Source organism: Hemibagrus wyckioides, linkage group LG06, assembly GCF_019097595.1.
Source record: "Hemibagrus wyckioides isolate EC202008001 linkage group LG06, SWU_Hwy_1.0, whole genome shotgun sequence".
NCBI classification, from domain to species: domain Eukaryota; kingdom Metazoa; phylum Chordata; class Actinopteri; order Siluriformes; family Bagridae; genus Hemibagrus; species Hemibagrus wyckioides.
In genome coordinates, this window is record NC_080715.1 from 4,077,255 (window position 1) to 4,097,072 (window position 19,818).

The 19,818-nt window shown below is 40.6% G+C and overlaps 1 protein-coding gene across 2 annotated transcripts; it reads right to left on the reverse strand.

The window, feature by feature from the left end:
• Window positions 1–263: 263 nt before the first annotated feature.
• nemp2 (nuclear envelope integral membrane protein 2) lies at window positions 264–9,883 on the reverse strand. 2 transcript variants are annotated; one of them, XM_058393522.1, is made up of 9 exons: window positions 9,658–9,883; window positions 7,759–7,865; window positions 6,277–6,508; window positions 5,755–5,827; window positions 4,487–4,580; window positions 4,175–4,289; window positions 1,614–1,839; window positions 725–925; window positions 264–630 (listed from the first exon to the last, which is right to left on the reverse strand). In XM_058393522.1, the coding sequence occupies exons 1-9, from the start codon at window positions 9,746–9,748 to the stop codon at window positions 285–287; spliced, it is 1,485 nt and encodes a 494-aa protein (XP_058249505.1). In that variant the 5' UTR covers window positions 9,749–9,883; the 3' UTR covers window positions 264–284. The 2 variants fall into 2 exon arrangements, with proteins under 2 accessions (XP_058249505.1, XP_058249507.1); XM_058393524.1 differs by lacking the exon at window positions 7,759–7,865 and having other exon boundaries at window positions 9,658–9,805.
• Window positions 9,884–19,818: the final 9,935 nt, after the last annotated feature.

Sequence of the window (19,818 nt, forward strand, 5' to 3'; positions counted from 1 at the left end):
CACATAATGATGGAAAAAAGACTAAAATTCAGAATAAAATTCAGAATAAATACAGCTTCCTTCATGTTGTGATTATATGAAAGACACTAGAGGGCAGTGTTTCCCTGAATTATAAGTAAAAGCCCTCAGCAGTGGGATGTGACGTCCTTATTTACATTTATACAAAGTTAAAAAATATCAAATAAAAAAAACAGTCTTCCAGTTGAAATGATTTTTTTTCTTAAATGAACAAATTTTTTTTCTTAGACATGAGAATGTCTAGATGAGAGGCGGAGCCGGGCGGATCAGAAGGGCTCGTCGTCGTCGTCTGTGAGCGGACGCTCGGGTGTTGTCGGGATGTAGGGTGTGGGGGGGTATGGTGTAGAGGGGTAGGGGCAGAAGGGTGGTGTGTAAGCGAGAGGAGTGTGTAGAGCAGGAGAAGGAGAAGAGAAGGAGCTCAGGTTTGGAGTTTGGGGCGTGTGCGTGTTGATCTCGTCGTCGCTGAAGTCCACCGACGCAGCCTTGGTGTGTGTGGAGTCCAGAAGTGTGTTATCGTCATGCTCGGTACTGAAGCCGGAGTATCTGTCCAGCTCGTGGCTCTGCAGCTCTGACGGCATGACGTGGGCTCCGCTACGCAGGAACTCCGCAAACCTGTGTGATGATCAGAGACGAGAACCGAACCACAGTTAGTTATTTAACTCTGATCAGAGGCAGTATCCATCAGAGCTGTGGTGTGAGTGTGTACCGTTGTGGAGCTCGCAGTCTCAGCACCGTGTCCCACGCCGGAAAGCCGGGGTTGTTGCAGTACCTCCTCAGCTCCTCCAGAGAGGCTCTGGTGTGTCTCTCAGCCTGCTCACGATACTCTTCCTCAGTCAGCAGCCTGCTCTTAGAGGATCTCCTCCTCTGGAACAGACCCAGGAACGTCCACAGCAGCCAGCTCACTTGTCTGGAGAGAGGGAGAGAGAGAGAGAGAGAGAGAGAGAGAGAGAACAAATGGAGGGATATTAATTAATAATTATTATAAATATTTAAAATCAGTTACTGTTAATTTCTTGATTTTTCAATTCTAAACAACAGACTTTCGCAATGAAAAACCAGAGAGACTCAAAGACAGATGAAAGAGAGATAGATAGAGAGAGATGGGTGACAGACAGCAAAAGATGAGAGAGAAAGAGAAAGAGAGAGAGACAGAATGAGTGAAAAGCGAAAGAGAGAGGGGAGCTGGAGACGAAGACAGACAAATATGACAGAGAGAGAGACAGCAAGAGACGGGTGAAAGAGAGAGAAAGAGAGAGAGAGAGTGAGAGACAGAAAGACAGCAAGATATGGGTGTGAAAGAGAGATGGACGAAGATAAAGAGAGATGAAGAGAGCAAAAGGAAGAGAGAGAGAGACAGATGAAGAGGAATAGAGAGAGAGACAGGATATGAAGAAAGATTTTTTTTTTTATTTCATAACACAACACTGCATTTTAAATGTACGAACAGTGCATATTATTATTATTGTTATTATTATTATGTCGACTACACGTCCTGACATGATGGTTATTTATGGTATTTATGGTTATTTTCTAGCCCACGTGCTGCAGCTGTGTGTTATATTAGGTGTCTGTGTGTATGATAAAAGAGCGCGCACCTCCGGATGGCCAGGACGAGGGCGAGGAGCAGGGGCAGGACCTTAAATCCCAGCAGCAGAGACAGCAGTACCCAGGACACGGGAGCGTAGGTGACGCCGTGACACGCCACCACCACGCCCACGGCCTGCAGCGTCCAGGTCATCACGCTCAGAGTGCGCCCGCTAGTGACCGGGCCCAGACGATAACACAGCACCAAGCTCACAAAACCTGACACCAGCAGGTAACCTGTGACACACACACACACACAACTTAATTCAGGTTTAACTACTATGCTGTGCGTCAATAGTAATAGGTAATTTATGAATTTTTGCACCACAGCATTCACCTCTTCACACACACACACACAATTAAACAAAGATTTCCACTCCAAGCCTTCAATCCAATGTGTGTGTGTGTGTAAGTGTGAAACACCATGTTACCTGTAAATACCCTCCAAGATCATCAGCAGAGGAAATAAAGTAATATGTCTTGAATTTAAAAGTTCCTTTCTCAGCATATTTAACTTAGAGCTTGTGTTAATTAGCTTCCTTTAAATGCCATGTTTTGTTTGCGTGTGTCCATCACAACTAGCATGACTGTATGTACAATTACGGTCCAGCCGGTTTGAAATGATGAGGTCAGGGGTGGGGTGATGTGACTGACATAACAAACCACTATACTTTCACAATACACAGGTGTGTTCGTGTTTCAAAAGGAGTTCAGTGATACTGTTACTAATGCCTACACACTAACGCTGAAAAGATGGTGGAGGGAAACTAAAGGGTTTTTTTAAGTTAAAAAGACCGTACCTCTGACAAAAAAGGTTACGGAATTTATCACAATATCGATATTACATCACCGTATCGCCCCGGCCCTACCCTACCCTGAGTCACTGTGCCTCAAAGCAATCAGTTTCCTTTTGAACGGCAGTGACGCTTGATTGATTCACTCTGCAGCCAATAGCGTTTGAGGTACACTAAGCCACACCCCCAGAGAATCTAAACCAATCGGAGAGGATCCGAGTGAGCTGGTTAAATACAGAGAAGAATGAAGAGTTTCTAAAAGCACTGTACTGTTAGTGATGTGGTGAGGTGACATGTTTTTGGAGTTAAAGTGTACACTAAATTGGCAAAAGTTGTGGGACACGCCTCCAATTCAGGTGTTGTTTTTCAGGAGTTGGGCGCTGCCCCTTAGTTTCTCTTAATGCTTCAGCTTCATACCAAGACATTTTGGACAATTTCATGCTCTTTGTGGGAACAGTTTGGGGATGACCCCTTCCTGTTCCAACATGACTGCACACCAGTGACCAAAGCAAGCTCCATAAAGACATGGATGAGTGAGTTTGGTGTGGAGGAACTTGACTGTCCTGCACAGTCAAGTCCTGTCCTGCACAGTCCTGACCTCAACCCCATAGAACACCTTTGGGATGAATTAGAGTGGAGACTGTGAGCCAGGGTTGCCCCACCCTTTACAGCTATAACAGCTTCAACTCTTCTGGGAAGGCTTTCCACAAGGTTTAGGAGTGTGTTTATGGGAATTTTTGACCGTTCCTCCAGAAGCACATTTGTGAGGTCAGGCACTGATGTTGGACGAGAAGGTCTGGCTCACAGTCTCCACTCTAATTCATCCCAAAGGTGTTCACACCAGACTCGCTCATCCATGTCTTTATGGACCTTGCTTTGTGCACTTGTTGGAAGTTGGAAGCATGAAATTGTCCAAAATGTCTTGGTATGAAGCTGAAGCATTAAGAGTTCCTTTCACTGGAACTAAGGGGCCGAGCCCAACCCCTGAACCCAATGATTTGGAGGGGTGTCCCAAAACTTTTGGCAATATAGTGTATGTGTTTGAGTTGGGTGGAGCATTAGAGGCACTGATGATGACGACGCTGCACTGTCCAGAGCGGAAGGCTAATAGTGAAATAATTAGCATTGTTTTTATGTATAATTTTGTCAAGGTTGTTACTGAGCAGTGGAGTAAAACACACCTCCAGGAGGCGCGGCATAGAAAGTTCCAGAAAGCATTTGATTGGATGATCATGAATAAAGTTATTAAAAAATGGAACATTTTCCCCCATTATTAAACTATAACATTAAAACAAAGCTATTTCCATTTTTCTTCAGATATACTGTCAAGATTTCACTCTAACACAAAAACTAAACCAGGAAATGATTAAATGTTTTAATTCTGTTGTGTAACACCAAGTGACACGTTACGCAAAAACTTCCTGTGGAGGAAACCTGAGTGATGATGAAACCTGAACTTCTGTACTGAGGAACTGGAGGGGGGTACAGTGGAGTAATTACAGAAACATGGGTCAAGCACTGAGAGCTTTCAGAAACACTCAGCCTGCTGCTGTTAGAGGAAATTAATCAAATTATATCATATTAATCAACACCTTCTGACCAATCAGAGTCCAGAATGCAACAGCACTGGTGTATTTCAGCTACACAGTCTACACTCTTGTATGTAAGGGAAAAAAATAAATAAAGAAAATGACTTTGCACAACTGCCACTGGGAAACAAAATGGCGGAGTAAATGCAAAGCAGGTGAGACGGACGTGTGGAGAAGGTCTGACGTTACCGAGCAGCTCTCTCCAGTACAGCGTCAGGATCTCCTCACGCTTGTTTATCAGCTTCTGGATGCCCAGGTACGAGAGACCGGAGCCGGCACCGAACAGCAGCAGGAACAGTCCTTGCTTTAATGAAGGGAAAAAAATCTATTTTATTTGTATAGCGCTTATAACAATGGACAGTGTCTCAACGCTGCTTTACAAAAATATAAGAAACATAGCACAAAAAGTTTAATATTATACTTATATTAATTAAATCCCTAATCCCTAATGAGCAAGCCTAATCTAATCTAATCAGGACCTATCAGGACCCCTTTACTCACTGATGGTATGAACTTCTTCAGGGCCAGAAGCAGGAACAAGTAAATGGAGGTCATTCCCAGTGAAATCCCCGAGATGTAGAAAAATATCGAGCTCCTGGGAAAAGGAGAAGAGCGTAAACGGCTGAGGAGCAGAAATATTGGAACAAAAGAATCCGGATATTTTTAGTTATCAAATATGAACACATTTCAAATCTGGTGTATTTAGTCAGATTGAGATATGAGGTGTGTAACAGGACTGGGATCCTGCAGGACACAGTGAAAAAGAGGTTTTGTTTTCCTTTCACATGAGCGAGAGAGAAGGGGCGGTCAGACACGAGCTCACTTTATCATCGTGACGTTCCGAGCAGTGTGTTTGTGTTAGCCCAAAGTTTCTGGATTATTGTTACAGACATCATGATTACAACCTTCAGCCTCACTTTGTTTCCATCATGATTATGTTGTAAAGGCAGGAAGTTGTTCCTCAAGGCGACTGAGAGGACGTGATGTCTTGTGTTAGGTCTCTAACGGGGTCAAATATGTATACTCAAGTGATTCAGCTTAGTGATATTTCCTTAAAACTACGCACTAGCATCAGACGTGTGTGTGAAATACTGTACATACTGCTCTTAATAAACCTCTCTCTCGCTCACACACACACACACGGATGATGTATTAATTGTCTAATTATGCAGACAGATCTATTCCTGTGATGTTCTACATTCCTCAGTGCACATCATCTGTTTACACACACACACACACACACACACACACACGTTACTGTTTATCTAAAGAATGCATCACTCCGTGTTGTTCTGTTAGAGGAACATCAATCAACAGCACTGTGGTGTGATGAAGCAGAGTCACTGGAAGTGGATTTCCTGTAACAGCATGTGTTTATTCCTCTTACAGCACAGTGACCTGCTGGAAACTCTATTTTTATGAAATGAATTAAATAATCAATCATGACATGGTACTCTGTAGCTGCTTACAGTTACACTGAGACAGAAAGACACAGAGAGAGAGAGAGAAAGAGCAAGACAGACAGACAGAGAAAAAGATAGTGAAATAGAAAAAGAGAGACGGACAGAAACATGAAAAGAGAGAGACAGAGAGAGAGAAAGTTATAGAGAAAAAGAGAGATGGATAGACACATGAAGAGAGAGGGAGAGACAGAGAGACAGATTGGACACTGGACATGATATCTCTGCTTCAGGACAGTAATGTAGTGACTCACAGACAGATCCTCACTCGCTGTGTAACATACAGAAATACAAACACCTGCTGTTTACCTGCACACGGCTCCGGCGAAGAAGAAGAGCGTGAGTCCCGAGACGAAGAGGAAGAAACGCATCCTGTTAAACCCTGAAATATAAAACACACATCTATAAACTCCATCAGCGCACCGAGAATAAATAATATTAAGAGTTACAGGAGCAGGGAGATGTGGTGTGTAGGAGCGAGCTGCACACTAACTGGACTTTGTACCGAGAGCAAAGGTTCATTCGGAGTTTAACACGCAACAGAAACACAAATTGGAGCTGTTGCTATGGAAACGTAAAACAAAAGATCTTTCTAAACAATCACAATCTACAAAGCTGGACACTGTGTGGATATCATTCGGTTACAAATATTGTATACTGAATATTCATAGCAAGATTTACATAGTCCTTCCCATATTCACAAAGCTCCGCCCCCCAGTACCCACAGTACCCAACTTTGGTGGAACTGCACTGTAAAAATTCTAAACAGAAAACCAAGAAATGATAAAAACTAAAGGTTATGTCTGACTGAGCGGTCAGTGCGGTGCTCACTGTGTTTGGAGACATGTAGTGTGTACGCAGTGCTGGATCTGGGCGCCTTGGCCATGAAGAACACTTCCTCCTCGATGAGAGGGATGTCCACAGTCTTCTCCTTCTGAACCCCGGAGGGCCAGTAGTACTCCATCAGACACATGGTGAGCTGTAGGAGGCTATCTGTGCTGTGGCAGGTTCTGTGTTCCATGGGGTACACAATCACGACGTCCTCGTGGCCTGTCACCTCGACCTGCAAGACCAGAGAATCGGTGTATCTATATAGTTACATCTAACACCTCACAACTGTTACAAAGCTATATGCATATCTCTGTCGTACAAATCTAAGCTGTTGCTATAGAAACTACAGCATGATCTTCCTGACCAATCAGAATCCTTGAAGCCCGCCGCCGCTCTGGAATCATTAGTTACAAAGAAAGAGCAGAAACTAAACCAGTGGAACCATGTGGTTAAATATACCATGGGGTCCAATCAGATTCAATATACACAAATGATCGAGGTATAAAAGCTAATATGTGACAATATCTATATTTTATGGTACCATACTGCATACACTATATTGGCAAAGGTTTTGGGACGTCTGCCTTTACATGCACATGAATGTAATATGGAGTTGTCCCGCCCTTTGCAGCTATAACAGCTTCAACTCTTCTGGGAAGGCTTTCCACAAGGTTTAGGAGTGTGTTTATGGGAATTTTTGACCAGTCCTCTAGAAGCACATTTGTGAGGTCAGGCACTGATGTTGGACGAGAAGGCCTGGCTGGGTTGAGGTCAGGACTCTGTGCAGGACAGTCAAGTTCCTCCACACCAAACTCACTCAGTCATGTCTTTATGGACCTTGCTTTGTGCACTGGTGTGCAGTCATGTTGGAACAGGAAGGGGTCATCCCCAAATGAGCATGAATTGTCCAAAATGTCTTGGTATGAAGCTGAAGCACTAAGAGGAACTAAGGGGCAGAGCCCAACTCCTGAATTCAATGATTTGGAGGCAATATAACTTATTGGCAATATAATGTACATACGACTGAGCTATAAGCAACGAAACGCTCAACGTCATGTGTGGCACTGATTTTATTATGAATTGTACTTGTGCTATGCCCCATTTCTGAGCTATGAATCCACACTGCAGCACACAGTGCTTTATTTCATTATTAGTGCTGCAGCAGACTGTTCCAGAATCAGATTGTTTTGAGATACTCTTATCTATCTCACTACCCATTAGCATGTGATGATGTCATCACTGAATAACACTATTCGGGTTCAGGATTGAGAACGACTGATAAGAGCTGTGAGAAAAAAGCCACACACTCAGCTCTGTTATGATCAAAGACTCATACAGGAAGTGAAATTCAATCACGGTGCAGCAAAACTCTTCCTCCTACAGACTCACACGTACACGTTATCTCGAACCTCTGCGTTAGTATTAGAGTTAGCTTTAGGATAGGTAGGCATGTAGGGTGTGCTGACCCTTTACGGTACGTACATGGAAGGTGGACCAGTAATCTTTCCATTTGATTGCTGGACTGGTGTAGCAGAAGCACCGAGCCCCGTAGTAGGTGGAGGGATAGTCCGGCTTCACGTACGTGCAATCTGGAGACGAGAGTATGGGTTAATACGGCTAACGTTATCAACACATCACCGCCAGACCTCACGTGATTAGACCAACATCACTGTGTGTCTTTCTAATAAAGTGCCAGAACTGTTCTCTGGGTGGGAGGAGCTTACTCTGTCTCATCTGTCAATCACAGAGACACTAGCCAATTATGTGGGTCTGTAAGATTATCTCTAGATTTATCTCTAACATTTATGCCAAAATGAGCAAGTCTGAGGCGATGGTGGTGAGGAAAATCTCCCCGAGATGATATGAGGAAGAAACATGTATCAACATATCAAACATGTATCAACATATCAACATGTACATTATTTACTGTCCAGTGTCACCTTCACCTTCTGAGCCTGGTTTCTCTCAAGGGAGAAACCAGGCTCAGAAGGTGAAGGTGACACTGGACAGTAAATAATGTACATGTTGATAATGTCCTTTCTACAACAGCAACCAAAAGCTCTTGTGGAACTAAGAGGTCAGTGTATTTTCTGAGATCATTATAGACTTAGCACTAATTCCTTCCTGCCGAAAGCTGACTGGTTTTCATACTTTACCCTGATCGCTCCCAGCCGTCTGGGCACTTTAGCTTTTATGGAGTTTTGTGGGCGTCGCTATATGCAAATAAGCTGTCTCAGGAAGGCACTGTGCACTTTTTGTAGAACTATTTGCAGTTTGGTTTCACTTATGTAAACATTTACACTATAATAAAATAAAATAAAATAAAAAATAAAATAAAGAAATAAAATGAAATAAAATAAAAAATTGATAAACAGGGCTAGTGTTCTGAAATACGTTCTACATTTATACTCATAGAAAACAGACTGAAAACCTTTGTGTGTATAAATATATTAGTATCAAAACACGATATTCATTTTTCCTAAAACTTCCTCTACATTTCTTTACTTTTCCTGAATAAAAATGTCACGTGTCTTAGACAAGGTTTAATGTCCCAATTTTTTTTTAAATGTTTAATTCTTTTTTTAACCTTTTATTCTTTGACAATTAATATTTTTGTGGGGTTTGGTTATTTAAAAAAAAGCATATAAATATTTACAATATAAATTAATTTAATTTTATTATTTTTTTTGGTGAGTAAATCCAGGCTGTAATATTAGATCATATTTTTGTTGTTGTGACATACCCCGAAAATACATTAAATAATTTAAGAAAAATTAATTATTAAATTTGTATTATAAAAATATTAGATTTGTATTATAAAAGATAAGAAAATAATTTACACTGATTTCAAGTTATTTATTTATTTACTTACTTATTTATTCTCATATATAGAAACTATATAATACTTAAGTCCAACCTTTAATGGACTGCTTAATTAAATTTTTTTATTTTTTTATAATTTTTTTTTTTACATTTAATTAACAGTTTAATGTTGAAAAAGATAAGTAAAGTTTTTAAATACTATACATTTTTCTGCTTATTTTTCTTCCATACATCGTGTGCAGTCCTGAGAGATTAAGTTTATATCTTATATTTAAGACCAATTTAAAAAGGATAAAAGCTTAAATATGATATAAATGTACATTTATTTGTTATATTTCTTTACATGCATATAGCAACAAGCTAGCTAATCCTGCTAATATGCATTGCATTCACATTCACAGCTAGGATAAATAATGGCTAATAAGCACACTTCCGTGGCAGATTATTATAATAATTATTATAATTTTAAAGATAACTGATCTGAAATGAGATTTATTTCTTCAGACTCTTCTTTACTAGCTCAATGGCAAACGCTTAGCTCGCTAAGCTAGCACTTACCTGCATAGGAATATCCTCTGTTTCCTTCAGCGCGTGAGATGAAAATAATAATTAAACCTATAGCACATACACTACTAACAAACCTCTCCATAACAACTAACCTGGTAGTTAACAGAGCTGCGGTATTAAACCGATATGAGTTAAACAGCTAGCTAGGCTAACTCAGCTAGCGGGTATTTTACTTTCAAATTCGGTGCATTGCCTTAAGGCATGACTATCCGAGCCAGAGCGGCTCGTCTCGCCAAAATGTTTTACGTTTGCATTTTATAAATTTGTCTAATCACTAAGCTAACCTGTTTATCAAATAATAACTATAACATTCTAGTCTTCCAACAAATCCGGCTTAACATATCTTATTAAATCAATTAAAAATTATTAAGATCGATTAGTGTGGCCTGATAGAGCCGATTAAACATTGAGATTCAAAAATAAACAACTCCACTTCCGGGTTCTGTGAACGGCAGCACAAAGGTCACGGAGGTGTCAAATAAAAAAAAGAATACTAAAAACTGTCCCAAATGACACGATCCATACGTTTTAATAACTAAAATGCGTGGAAATTAAAGGATAAATGTCATGATACAGTGCCCCTGGTGTAGGGGGGGGTTAGGGGTCCAACAGTGTCAGCGTTTTTGCATATCTTATAAGGAACCAGCTTATAAGCTGGGGTCAGAGCGCAGGTTGAACCCCAGGGTGGGTTGGGGGCTGGCTCCTGGGCCCAACAGTGGGGCTTGAATCCTGATCTTCCACTCAGCGACACAGAGCCTTAACCACTTGAGCTACCACTGCCTAATAAGCTGGGATATGCCATGACACGGCGCCCCTGGAGCAGGGAGGGTTAAGGGCCTTGCTCAAGGACCCAGCAGTAGCTTGGCAGTACTGGGCCTCGAACCCTGATCAGTGACCTAGAGCCTTAACTGTGTGAGCCGCCACTTCCCTAAAGCTGGAACTTTCTCTTTTTTTTTTATTCTCTAATAATTAACTAATAATTCAGCTAATAATAATTATTAGTTTTATTAATAATAATAATAATAATAAAACTAATATTTTTTTTCAGATTCAAAACATGTAACAACAGTAAATAAAGTTTAAAAAAAAAGAAAGAAAACTATTCTTCAGATTAAGCAGACAGTGCATGACATCTTTGGGCCTCAAAAAGATCAATTTTCATTTTTTTTTCCAGAATTTTTATTATTTAGAAATCTAATCCGTAACAGTGTAAACTATTCACACAGGCTGAACAGATTGTTTCCTGCTCAGTAAAATCCTTTACTACTGACGATAAAATTTCTTTTTTCTTTAAGGTTACATCCAGGATTTGTTTTTTCTTCTGCTTCTGTGTGCACAAAGGAAAGTGTACACTGACTAATAAAAACACACACTGTTGTATATGTCTGGGATCCTGATGATCCATTTTCTAGCAGTCAGAAAGCTCTGGTTTCAGGAGGAAGAAACCATGACAGGTCATGCTGTTACAGGAAAATAATCAACCACAGGGTGGTGTGATGCAGCACGACAGTGAGGAGTTGATATTGTTACCATCCAGAGGTGGATTATTTTAATCAAGTAACTTCACATTCTGAAGTGTTTTATTTCTCTTACACCACAGCGATTTAACACTAATTTTTAACACTAATTAATTAATTATTTTTTTTATCCAGTTACATTTAATAATATTAATTAAATATATTAATTAGATCACTAATTAATTTATGATGAAAAGTTTGTTTGTTTGTTAATGTACATTTTTATTACCTTTTATTATTGTTAATGAATGAATTATCGACACAGAGTGAAGATGAAAAAAACTTTCCTTTAACAGCGGCAATGACGCTTTTTTAAAATGAATCAATAACAAATCACACTTTTGATCCATTTAAAGTTAAACGTAATGTCTGCAGTGCAAACAATTTCCTGTTATAATTCCTCAGTCTTGATGCGACGAAGCGCTGACGCTGGAGACTCCTTCCGTAAGTGTTAGAAAGAAAACATCACTATATCAACAGTTACATGGTTTACTTTTGGTCCTAACATCTTTATCATTAGTCGTAGATGACGGAGCTCCACTGCTTTCTGACCAATCGGGATCCAGAATTCATCAGCTGTGTGACTTATACAAGAGACCTGTAGTAAATCTTTCTTGCCAAAAGGTTCGTCTGTTGTTCTTTCCATCATCCTGTCTACTGTGAAAGCTCTTTAAAAAGATTTTCCCAGAAGAAGCTTTTCTTTGTCTATATGAGAGCGTTAGAATCGATGCCCCGGAAATGAAAATGTCCCCCATTGTTTTTTTTGTCCTGCTTGCTGCAGTGAAACATCAAAGAAAGAGCTTTATATGCAATATTTTTTATCTTCACATGAAACCATGATAAATCTCTCTCTCTCTCTCTCATATCCTTAACACACTGTGCCACAGACCGTGTCAGGCTGTGGGGAAAATGTAAAACCAAATATATAAGAAAAAAAAAAACTTTGCACAGACCAGATGAAAATGTCATCTCAGTGCAGCGCTCAGCCTTTGAAATGGAAGGGGGATTTTTGTGGTGGGCGTATGCACAGCAGGCGCCTGCTTTCTCATTTCTCTAGGATGCTGAGACGACAGTGGCTTTTCCTGACAGGTACACCCACGCCGGGCCGAGGCCTACTGTCACAGCTGCACTCTCTTTACACACACGCTGCACACCTCGCACTGCTGCACATGCCGCTGTTTCACTTTCAAACAATTCAGCTTTAACATCTCAGCAGTTTCATGTTCCTATCCACGCTCCATCTTAGTTTACTAGTCGCAAACTAAATTTCTGATATTTTGTAGCACATAACCACGATCATGGAAACAGACAAAATGTTGCTTTCATGGATTAATAAGTCGGTAAGGATTTGTCTGAGGTCCACACACATTGTGCATTACAAACTTACTGTACAAAAAAAACATGCTTTTATACCAGACTGTAAACTTCAGGCTTCCACAAGATAACATGATGTGAAACAATACAAGGTGAAGTGAATAAGACTGAGTATCTCCTCATCATGGCTCCTGTTAGTGGGTGGGATATATTAGGCAGCAAGTGAACATTTTGTCCTCAAAGTTGATGTTAGAAGCAGGAAAAATGGACAAGCGTAAGGATTTGAGCGAGTTTGATGAAGGACCAAATTGTGATGACTAGACCACTGGATCAGAGCATCTCCAAAACTGCAGCTCTTGTGGGGTGTTCCCGGTCTGCAGTGGTCAGTATCTATCAAAAGTGGTCCAAGGAAGGAACAGTGGTGAACTGGTGACAGGGTCATGGGCAGCCAAGGGTCATTGATGCACATGGGGAGTGAAGGCTGGCCCGTGTGATCCGATCCAACAGACGAGCTCCTGTTGTACAATGCACAGTGTGTGGACCTCAGACAAATCCTTACCGATGTGTTAATCCATGAAAGCAACATTTCGTCTGTTTCCATGATCGTGGTTATGTGCTTTAAAATATCAGAAATTTAGGTTGTGATTAGAAAAATAAGATGGAGCGTGAATAGGAACATGAAACTGTTCAGAATCTAAAGTAGACCTCTGGCTAATTCTTTCTGACCAATCAGAACCCAGAATTCTATCCACGCTATGCTGTAAATAATGTCCAAAATAACAAACACAGAGTTTCTGAAATGAAATGCACACTTTAGACAAACGCAGAAAGCGGAAGGTTTGTATCAGCGCATGTAAGTAGCTCAGAGGTTAACCTTTAGGAAGTGAAAGGTGTCAGACAGGAAGATATTAGTGATGTGCGAAGACACCATTTCAAATTATTTCCATATTGCTGCATTGGAAATATCATGAGTCGGTTAAGTTGCTAATTCCAAACTGCACATTATGGTGTAGGTCAATAAAATATCATGTAGTGACATCACACCAAGTGAAGTGTGAACAGGCTTCCAGTGAGCAAGACATGAGAGAAAGGAGAGAGTAAAAATCATGATTCACTGGCCTTCACGCCAAACCGGAGGATCTTCTCAAGTGGAAATATCTTAAATAAGGGGAAAATTTAGCTAATATGTCTTACTGATAAAATATTAAAAATCAAATCTAGGATTCTATTCAGCCTGTGTTTTGATACTTTCAGACATTTCAACCTTATTTTGCTTCTTTCTAGAAATAAATGCTTCAAAATAAATGAATAGAAGATCTTCCCTCAGAACATAGCTAGAGTTTCTGAAGCTTAAACTGTCTAGAAATGGGTTTCATCATCAAATATCTGGTTGAGTGTAACGTTATACTAGGAAGACGCAGTATAGGTAAGATAAGATATTGACTTGCTGAAGAAAATGATATCATTTGTTGTTGTTGTTGTTGTGGTTTACTGAAGCAATGTCTTTGTCAATAAAAAAATTTAGCCACGATTAGTCAAGGTGTTTGCATAAACTGTTTTGTTTTACGAAGATGCAGGATGTATCGAGCCACGAGGGGAAATTATTAGGAAAAACAGTCAGAAACAGACAGTTAGAGGAAGTTTTGTGGTTTCTTTTAAGATACAGAAAGTCCCGTTAAACAAAACTAGTGATGATTTTCGGGCAGCGCGTCATTTTGGCTTTTTTCTCTTTTTGTTTTTGCATATGAAAATGGAGATACAGGACACATGTCACGATTTGAAAAAGTACACACGATGAAAGGAAGTCGTTGCTCTAGGACAACGATACAGACAGAATTCTGTACAAAAAAAAACAAGAAAGAAAAAGGTGGTTGGAAAATAAACACTCGTAGAATGCGTAGAATTCTTTGCAGCAACGGTTCCTCCGTTTCGAGCTCCACAGCTGCATTGTTGTAACCCTGTGAGTCAAAGCCGAGCTTTCGTATGTGGGACTCGGAGCGGTGACGGCAGAGCTGGCTCTGAGGATGGACGCCTCTCTACAAACACACACAGAAAAGAGAGACTTTTGTACTCGGTGTGATCAGTGGGCTCAAATCTGACACCCACAGCTACAGCCAGGCCTCTAAAGCCCATCCTACAGCCACAAACACTTCCACAGCCTCAGCCAGGAGAGAGAGGGAAGCTTAAAGGGACTTTTAGTGACCCACTGCTGGGCGTTGACCCGTGCGTGGGCGGAGATGGCTTCTCCGTTCCCCACCTCGGCCCACTTTCTAGCTAATGCGTACACGGAGTCTTCTCTTCCAGTTCTGCAGGAAATATACAAATATTAAATCAGTATGCATCCTGCTCTTCGTCTCGGCGTCTACAGAGTTTACATCTGCGTATTAGAACTGCTTCTCGGTTTCAAATGGCTGTTTATGAAGTTTTTTTTTCCATTCTTGTTTCCTAAAGGAGAGTTTCAGAGAGACAAAAATAGAGAAAGAGAGAGAGAGAGATGAGAGATTGACATGAGCAATGAGCTGAAAAAAAAAGTGTGTATGTAGGCGGATGAGTGGGGGGACCGATCCTCAGCAGAGCCTGTTGGTAATTGCCGTCTGGGAAACATCAAACATGAAAAGACTCGATTCTTTCTTAAGATACAGAGTGAAAAATAAATCTAACCGTACATGATTTTATATTCCGCCTTATGCTTACGAGAGAGAGAGAGAGAGAGAGACAGAGAGAGAGAGAGAGAGAGAGAGAGCTCTTCAGTTTAGTTGCTGGTCAGATTCATGACAGAACAAAAGAAACTCTGGAGTTTTGTTCTTATTCAAGTTTTCTACCTTCAGATCTCATAAAGCATTTCCAAACACTTTCCTGGAACGTACTAGAAACCTGACTTGGATGTGTCCCAGAAGTGGGAAGTGAGAGTTACGTCCCAGTGAGTGAGTTATGTTGTATGAGATTAGCTTGCTAGCTAACATTGACTGATTTATGGTGGATTAAAATAAAGCAAATTTTATTAATATTATCTCACTAAAAAATATCAAGATCTGACTGTGACCTTATGGAAGAGGTGTTTTCTTTTCATTTCTTTTAGCTTCAGTTCATGGTACTCCTTAGCCCCGCCCCCTCATTTAATTAACATTCCCACATACCAACGTTCTCACATTTCTGCGTCTCCTCCTGGTGCTGAAACCGAGAAGGAAAAGGAATGAAAACAAAATGTCTTCCTGTGTCACACGTGTGCTTCATATCCCAAAGAAAATACTATGAATAATTTTGTTCTAATTCCATACAGCTGACTTTTTGAACCAAGTGAAAATCATTCAATCTCTACATTTCATAGCTTTTCTCTTGGTTGTGCTGCTTCCAGTAGTGTATATTTATGATAAGAGTATTTATCCAATCATATTTCAGACAGTGGATGACATCATGTGTCGCCAGGGTGAAAGACACCTGCCTTAAGGCCTTCAGAATCAATAGTGAAGGCGCCCGGAGCTTAAAATAAGTGGCAATGAAATTGTTACATTAACCAATCAGATTTCGAGTTGGCGTTACTGGGGCCATCTAACAGGCATACGATTACGTCAGCAATTTCCCGTCCTTTGATTGGATAATTGGAGTAGTCAGAGGCAGCAAACCGCCCATATACATTGTTTCTATATTCACTGTGTCTCATTTCAGATCCTGCGTCCTCCGGAGATTGCAGTTTGCTGCATACGGCGTCAAGAATACCTTTTTTGAGAAAAGTAACTGTAATAAAATTGACTGTTCCTTGTGAGGTGTGAAATACTGTAGCCTAATTTCTTTTTTACTTTGATATTTAACGGTTGATTAGTATCTATTGCCGTGGCGTCATGATGGTGTGAAATGCACGGCCCGCCACTGCTATTAATGATACTGTTAAAACACTGTAGAATTATTTTGTGTTCAACTTTGTGCAAGTCAAAAGAAAGAGCGTGAACTTTTATTTTCCCAAAGTCTCACTTGAGACAAATACCGTATTTAGCGAGAGCAGTGTAATGTGGTGTAACTCTTCATCATTCGCTCTTTTATTTTTTCCCCACTCCATTCCTTTCTTTTCTTAAGAGTGTCTTTAATATAGAGAAAGAATAAACAGACTGGGTTAACATGTCCAGCACGTGGTAGACATCTTTATCCAGAACCACTTACAATGATCTCAGTTATACCACTGAGTAGTTCCGGGTTTAGGGCCTTGAGCAAGGGCCCAGCAGTGGCAACTTGGGGGTGCATGGATAAGAACTTACAGCCTTCAGTGTAGTGTAGTGCAAAAATGTAGTGTTGTGTAATTGATATATTCAGAATAGTGTAGTGTAGTGTAGTGTATAGTCTTACAGCATAGTAATGTATAGTGTAATATATTGTAGCTCAGTGTAGTGTAATGTAGTGTAGTATAATGTAGCGTATTATAGTGTAGTGAAGTATAGTGTTATGTAGTGAAATATAGTGTAGTACAATGTAATGTAGTGTAATGAAGTGCAGTGTAGTGTAATGTAATGTAGTGTAATGTTGTATAGTATAGTGTAGTGAGATCTGTGTGGACTGCCCATGACCTAGGAGACTGCTGTGGATAGAAACACTCAGAGACTATCACACCGTCTTCAAACTGCTGCATCAGTCAGCTTTCAGCAGGAAGGAATTAGTGCTAAGTCTATAATGAACCCAGAAATTATGCTGACCTACTAGTTCCTCAAAAGATTTTGGTTGCACAATTTCATGTGAATATAAACTGTTGTAGAAAGGTCATTATTTACATTTACATTATTTACTCTTGAGTGTCACCCAAATATGGATGAGGTTTCCTTCTGAGCCTGGTTCCTCTCAAGGTTTCTTCCTCATATCATCTCAGGGAGTTTTTCCTCACCACCGTCGCCTCAGGATTCTCATTAGGGATAAATATTAGAAATAAATAGTAACTTAACTTTAAACTTTACCATTTTTATCATATGTTTCTATACTTCTGTAAAGCTGCTTTGAGCAATGTCCATTGATAAAAGCGCTATACAAATAAATAGAATTTAAATTGAAAAATAATGTAGTGTACTATTGTGAAGTGAAATGTATTGTATTGTATATTTCTATTTTTTTCTTTTTACAGTGCATAAAAAATAAAATAAATAATAATAATAATAATAATAATAATAATAATAATAATAATAATAATAATAATAATCCTTTTCCAGACAAAATAACGCATGGGAAAGAAAACATACACATGATTTTATTTGGCAGGTTTTTAAGCCATATTGGTTTTATTGAATCCAGACCATCAGTCACACAGCACACGGCAGTGAACGTGGTAAATGATAAACATGTGGTAATGATGGAAACACTCAGGTTGAGCGAGGTGCAGGCGTCCAACGTCGAATGCTCTTAATTAATCCCTTCAACAAGCGTCGGACCCGAACCGATCGGTGGGCCGGCGGCTCCTCATTAGCCTCGCTGTACAGGAAACGGAGGGTGGGCAGCAATCAGAATGTGGCAGTGGTGGGAGCCCCACCCACATGCCGAGCTCCACCAGGGGCCCTGAGATGTGATTACAGCTCATTACGGCAGAGTGTGTGCAGGAGGTGGGAGGGACACCGGTCATTATGGTGCTCACATGTAGGCGGTGCCCTGAAAACACACAGGAAGCTGTGGGCAGCGTGTACGCCTGTGCCGAAGTCCTTCAGGAGGAACGTATACGAGCTCCACTCAGGGGAGCTGGCAGAGCGTCATTTCTGCGCCGTACAGAGGCACCTTGCTTTTCTTCCAGCTTGTTATAATAGCAGAGTAAGCACCTTAATCCTTCAGGAAGCGCTCTCACTCCCGCGGGGTTGCCAGATTTAAACTCAGAAACCCACCTCCGGATTCTGCAGAGCAGCAAACGTTACTGCAGACCTGATCACATGACACCGCTAATCCTACGCTGCAGCAAAGTGTCAACTAATCGTTTGTTTTCACAACATTTCAATTGCAATGTTCTCCTTTCGAGGCAAATTAGCTATGACACTTTAATGAGGCGTCAAATCCAATCAATTGGCCCAGATGATTCCTCAGATCATTCCTGTTGATCCATGTTTCTTCAGTTTCCTTTAGCTTTAGCTCCTAGTTCCAGCAAAAGCCTTGTAGCGACAGTCTGGAAGGTTGTCGATGCCATGAGTGGCCATGTTGATGTGACATCACTTTCTGAACTCAGGGTTAGGAATTCTGAGTTAAGGGGGAGTTTTCTTAGATTTTCCTAACTGTCTGAGAATCATGAGTTCTGACCTTTACATTATTAATGTTTGTAAATAATACATAGAACTAAGTAACGTATTTAATATGTTATAGTTTCTGAAACACGTCCATCATGTTTATATATATATATATATATTTATTGATTATTTGCATTGATTATTTTAATATTTTAAGATGTAGAGGACATGATGCAGTCTATAAATTGTGTTTTGGCTAGCACGCCTTCAGCAAGAATATCTCTAACCCTGACTTCAGAGAGCAGCCGGAGCAGTCAATGCTTTATATCTCCTCCTCTAGCTCACAGAGAGAGCGATGGCACAGGCAAAGCCGTCTTGATGTGTGACATGAGCACCCTGTGGCTCTGAATCCAGCATCTCCATGCTGCGGGGATTACTCCTGCTCAATCTCCATAGCAAATAAGGGAATTAGGGTGAAATTTAATCAGCCGCCACCCCCCCCACGCTCGCGCTCGCACAGGCACCACGGGTGAACCGGCGGATTGAGCCTTAATCTGATTGCTCAATCTAATCTGTGTGAATTTTCTCCTCTTGACATGCTTGACAAGGTCTTGAGTGTTTATTGCGTCGTTGCAATGAATTGCTGTGATTAGGAGAACCTCATATCCAGGCATTAGCAGGTAAGATTACGCGTGGGCTGAGGTGCGTTTACATGTGCCACGCTTTCCTCCTTCTCCTGTTATTATCCCTAACTTAATGTCAAGTGCACCATGAACCTGTCTGATGTGAGTTATTGATTATACGGAGAACTTAACAGTGCTATTTTCTAAACCAGCTGGAGGTGAAAAACAGCGGTTTGGGTTTCGGTCAGTGAAAATAAAAAGCCGTGGAAAAGAAAAGAAACCCTTGGCCACGGTACACACCAAAAGATCTTCATTATGAACGGCTGATGATTAAAAAGCTTTATTAAAAGCGTCGCTCTGTCAAAGCACATCCGAGAATTAGCAATTATTCATTTATTCATTTTACAGTTTTATTCTGAAAAGTGTTAGGACACCCAAGTGATACAAATGCTGCATCATTTTCCCAGCAAATGACCAGAAACTAGAAGTGTGAGGTAGCTGTAGAGCACAGAAAGAACA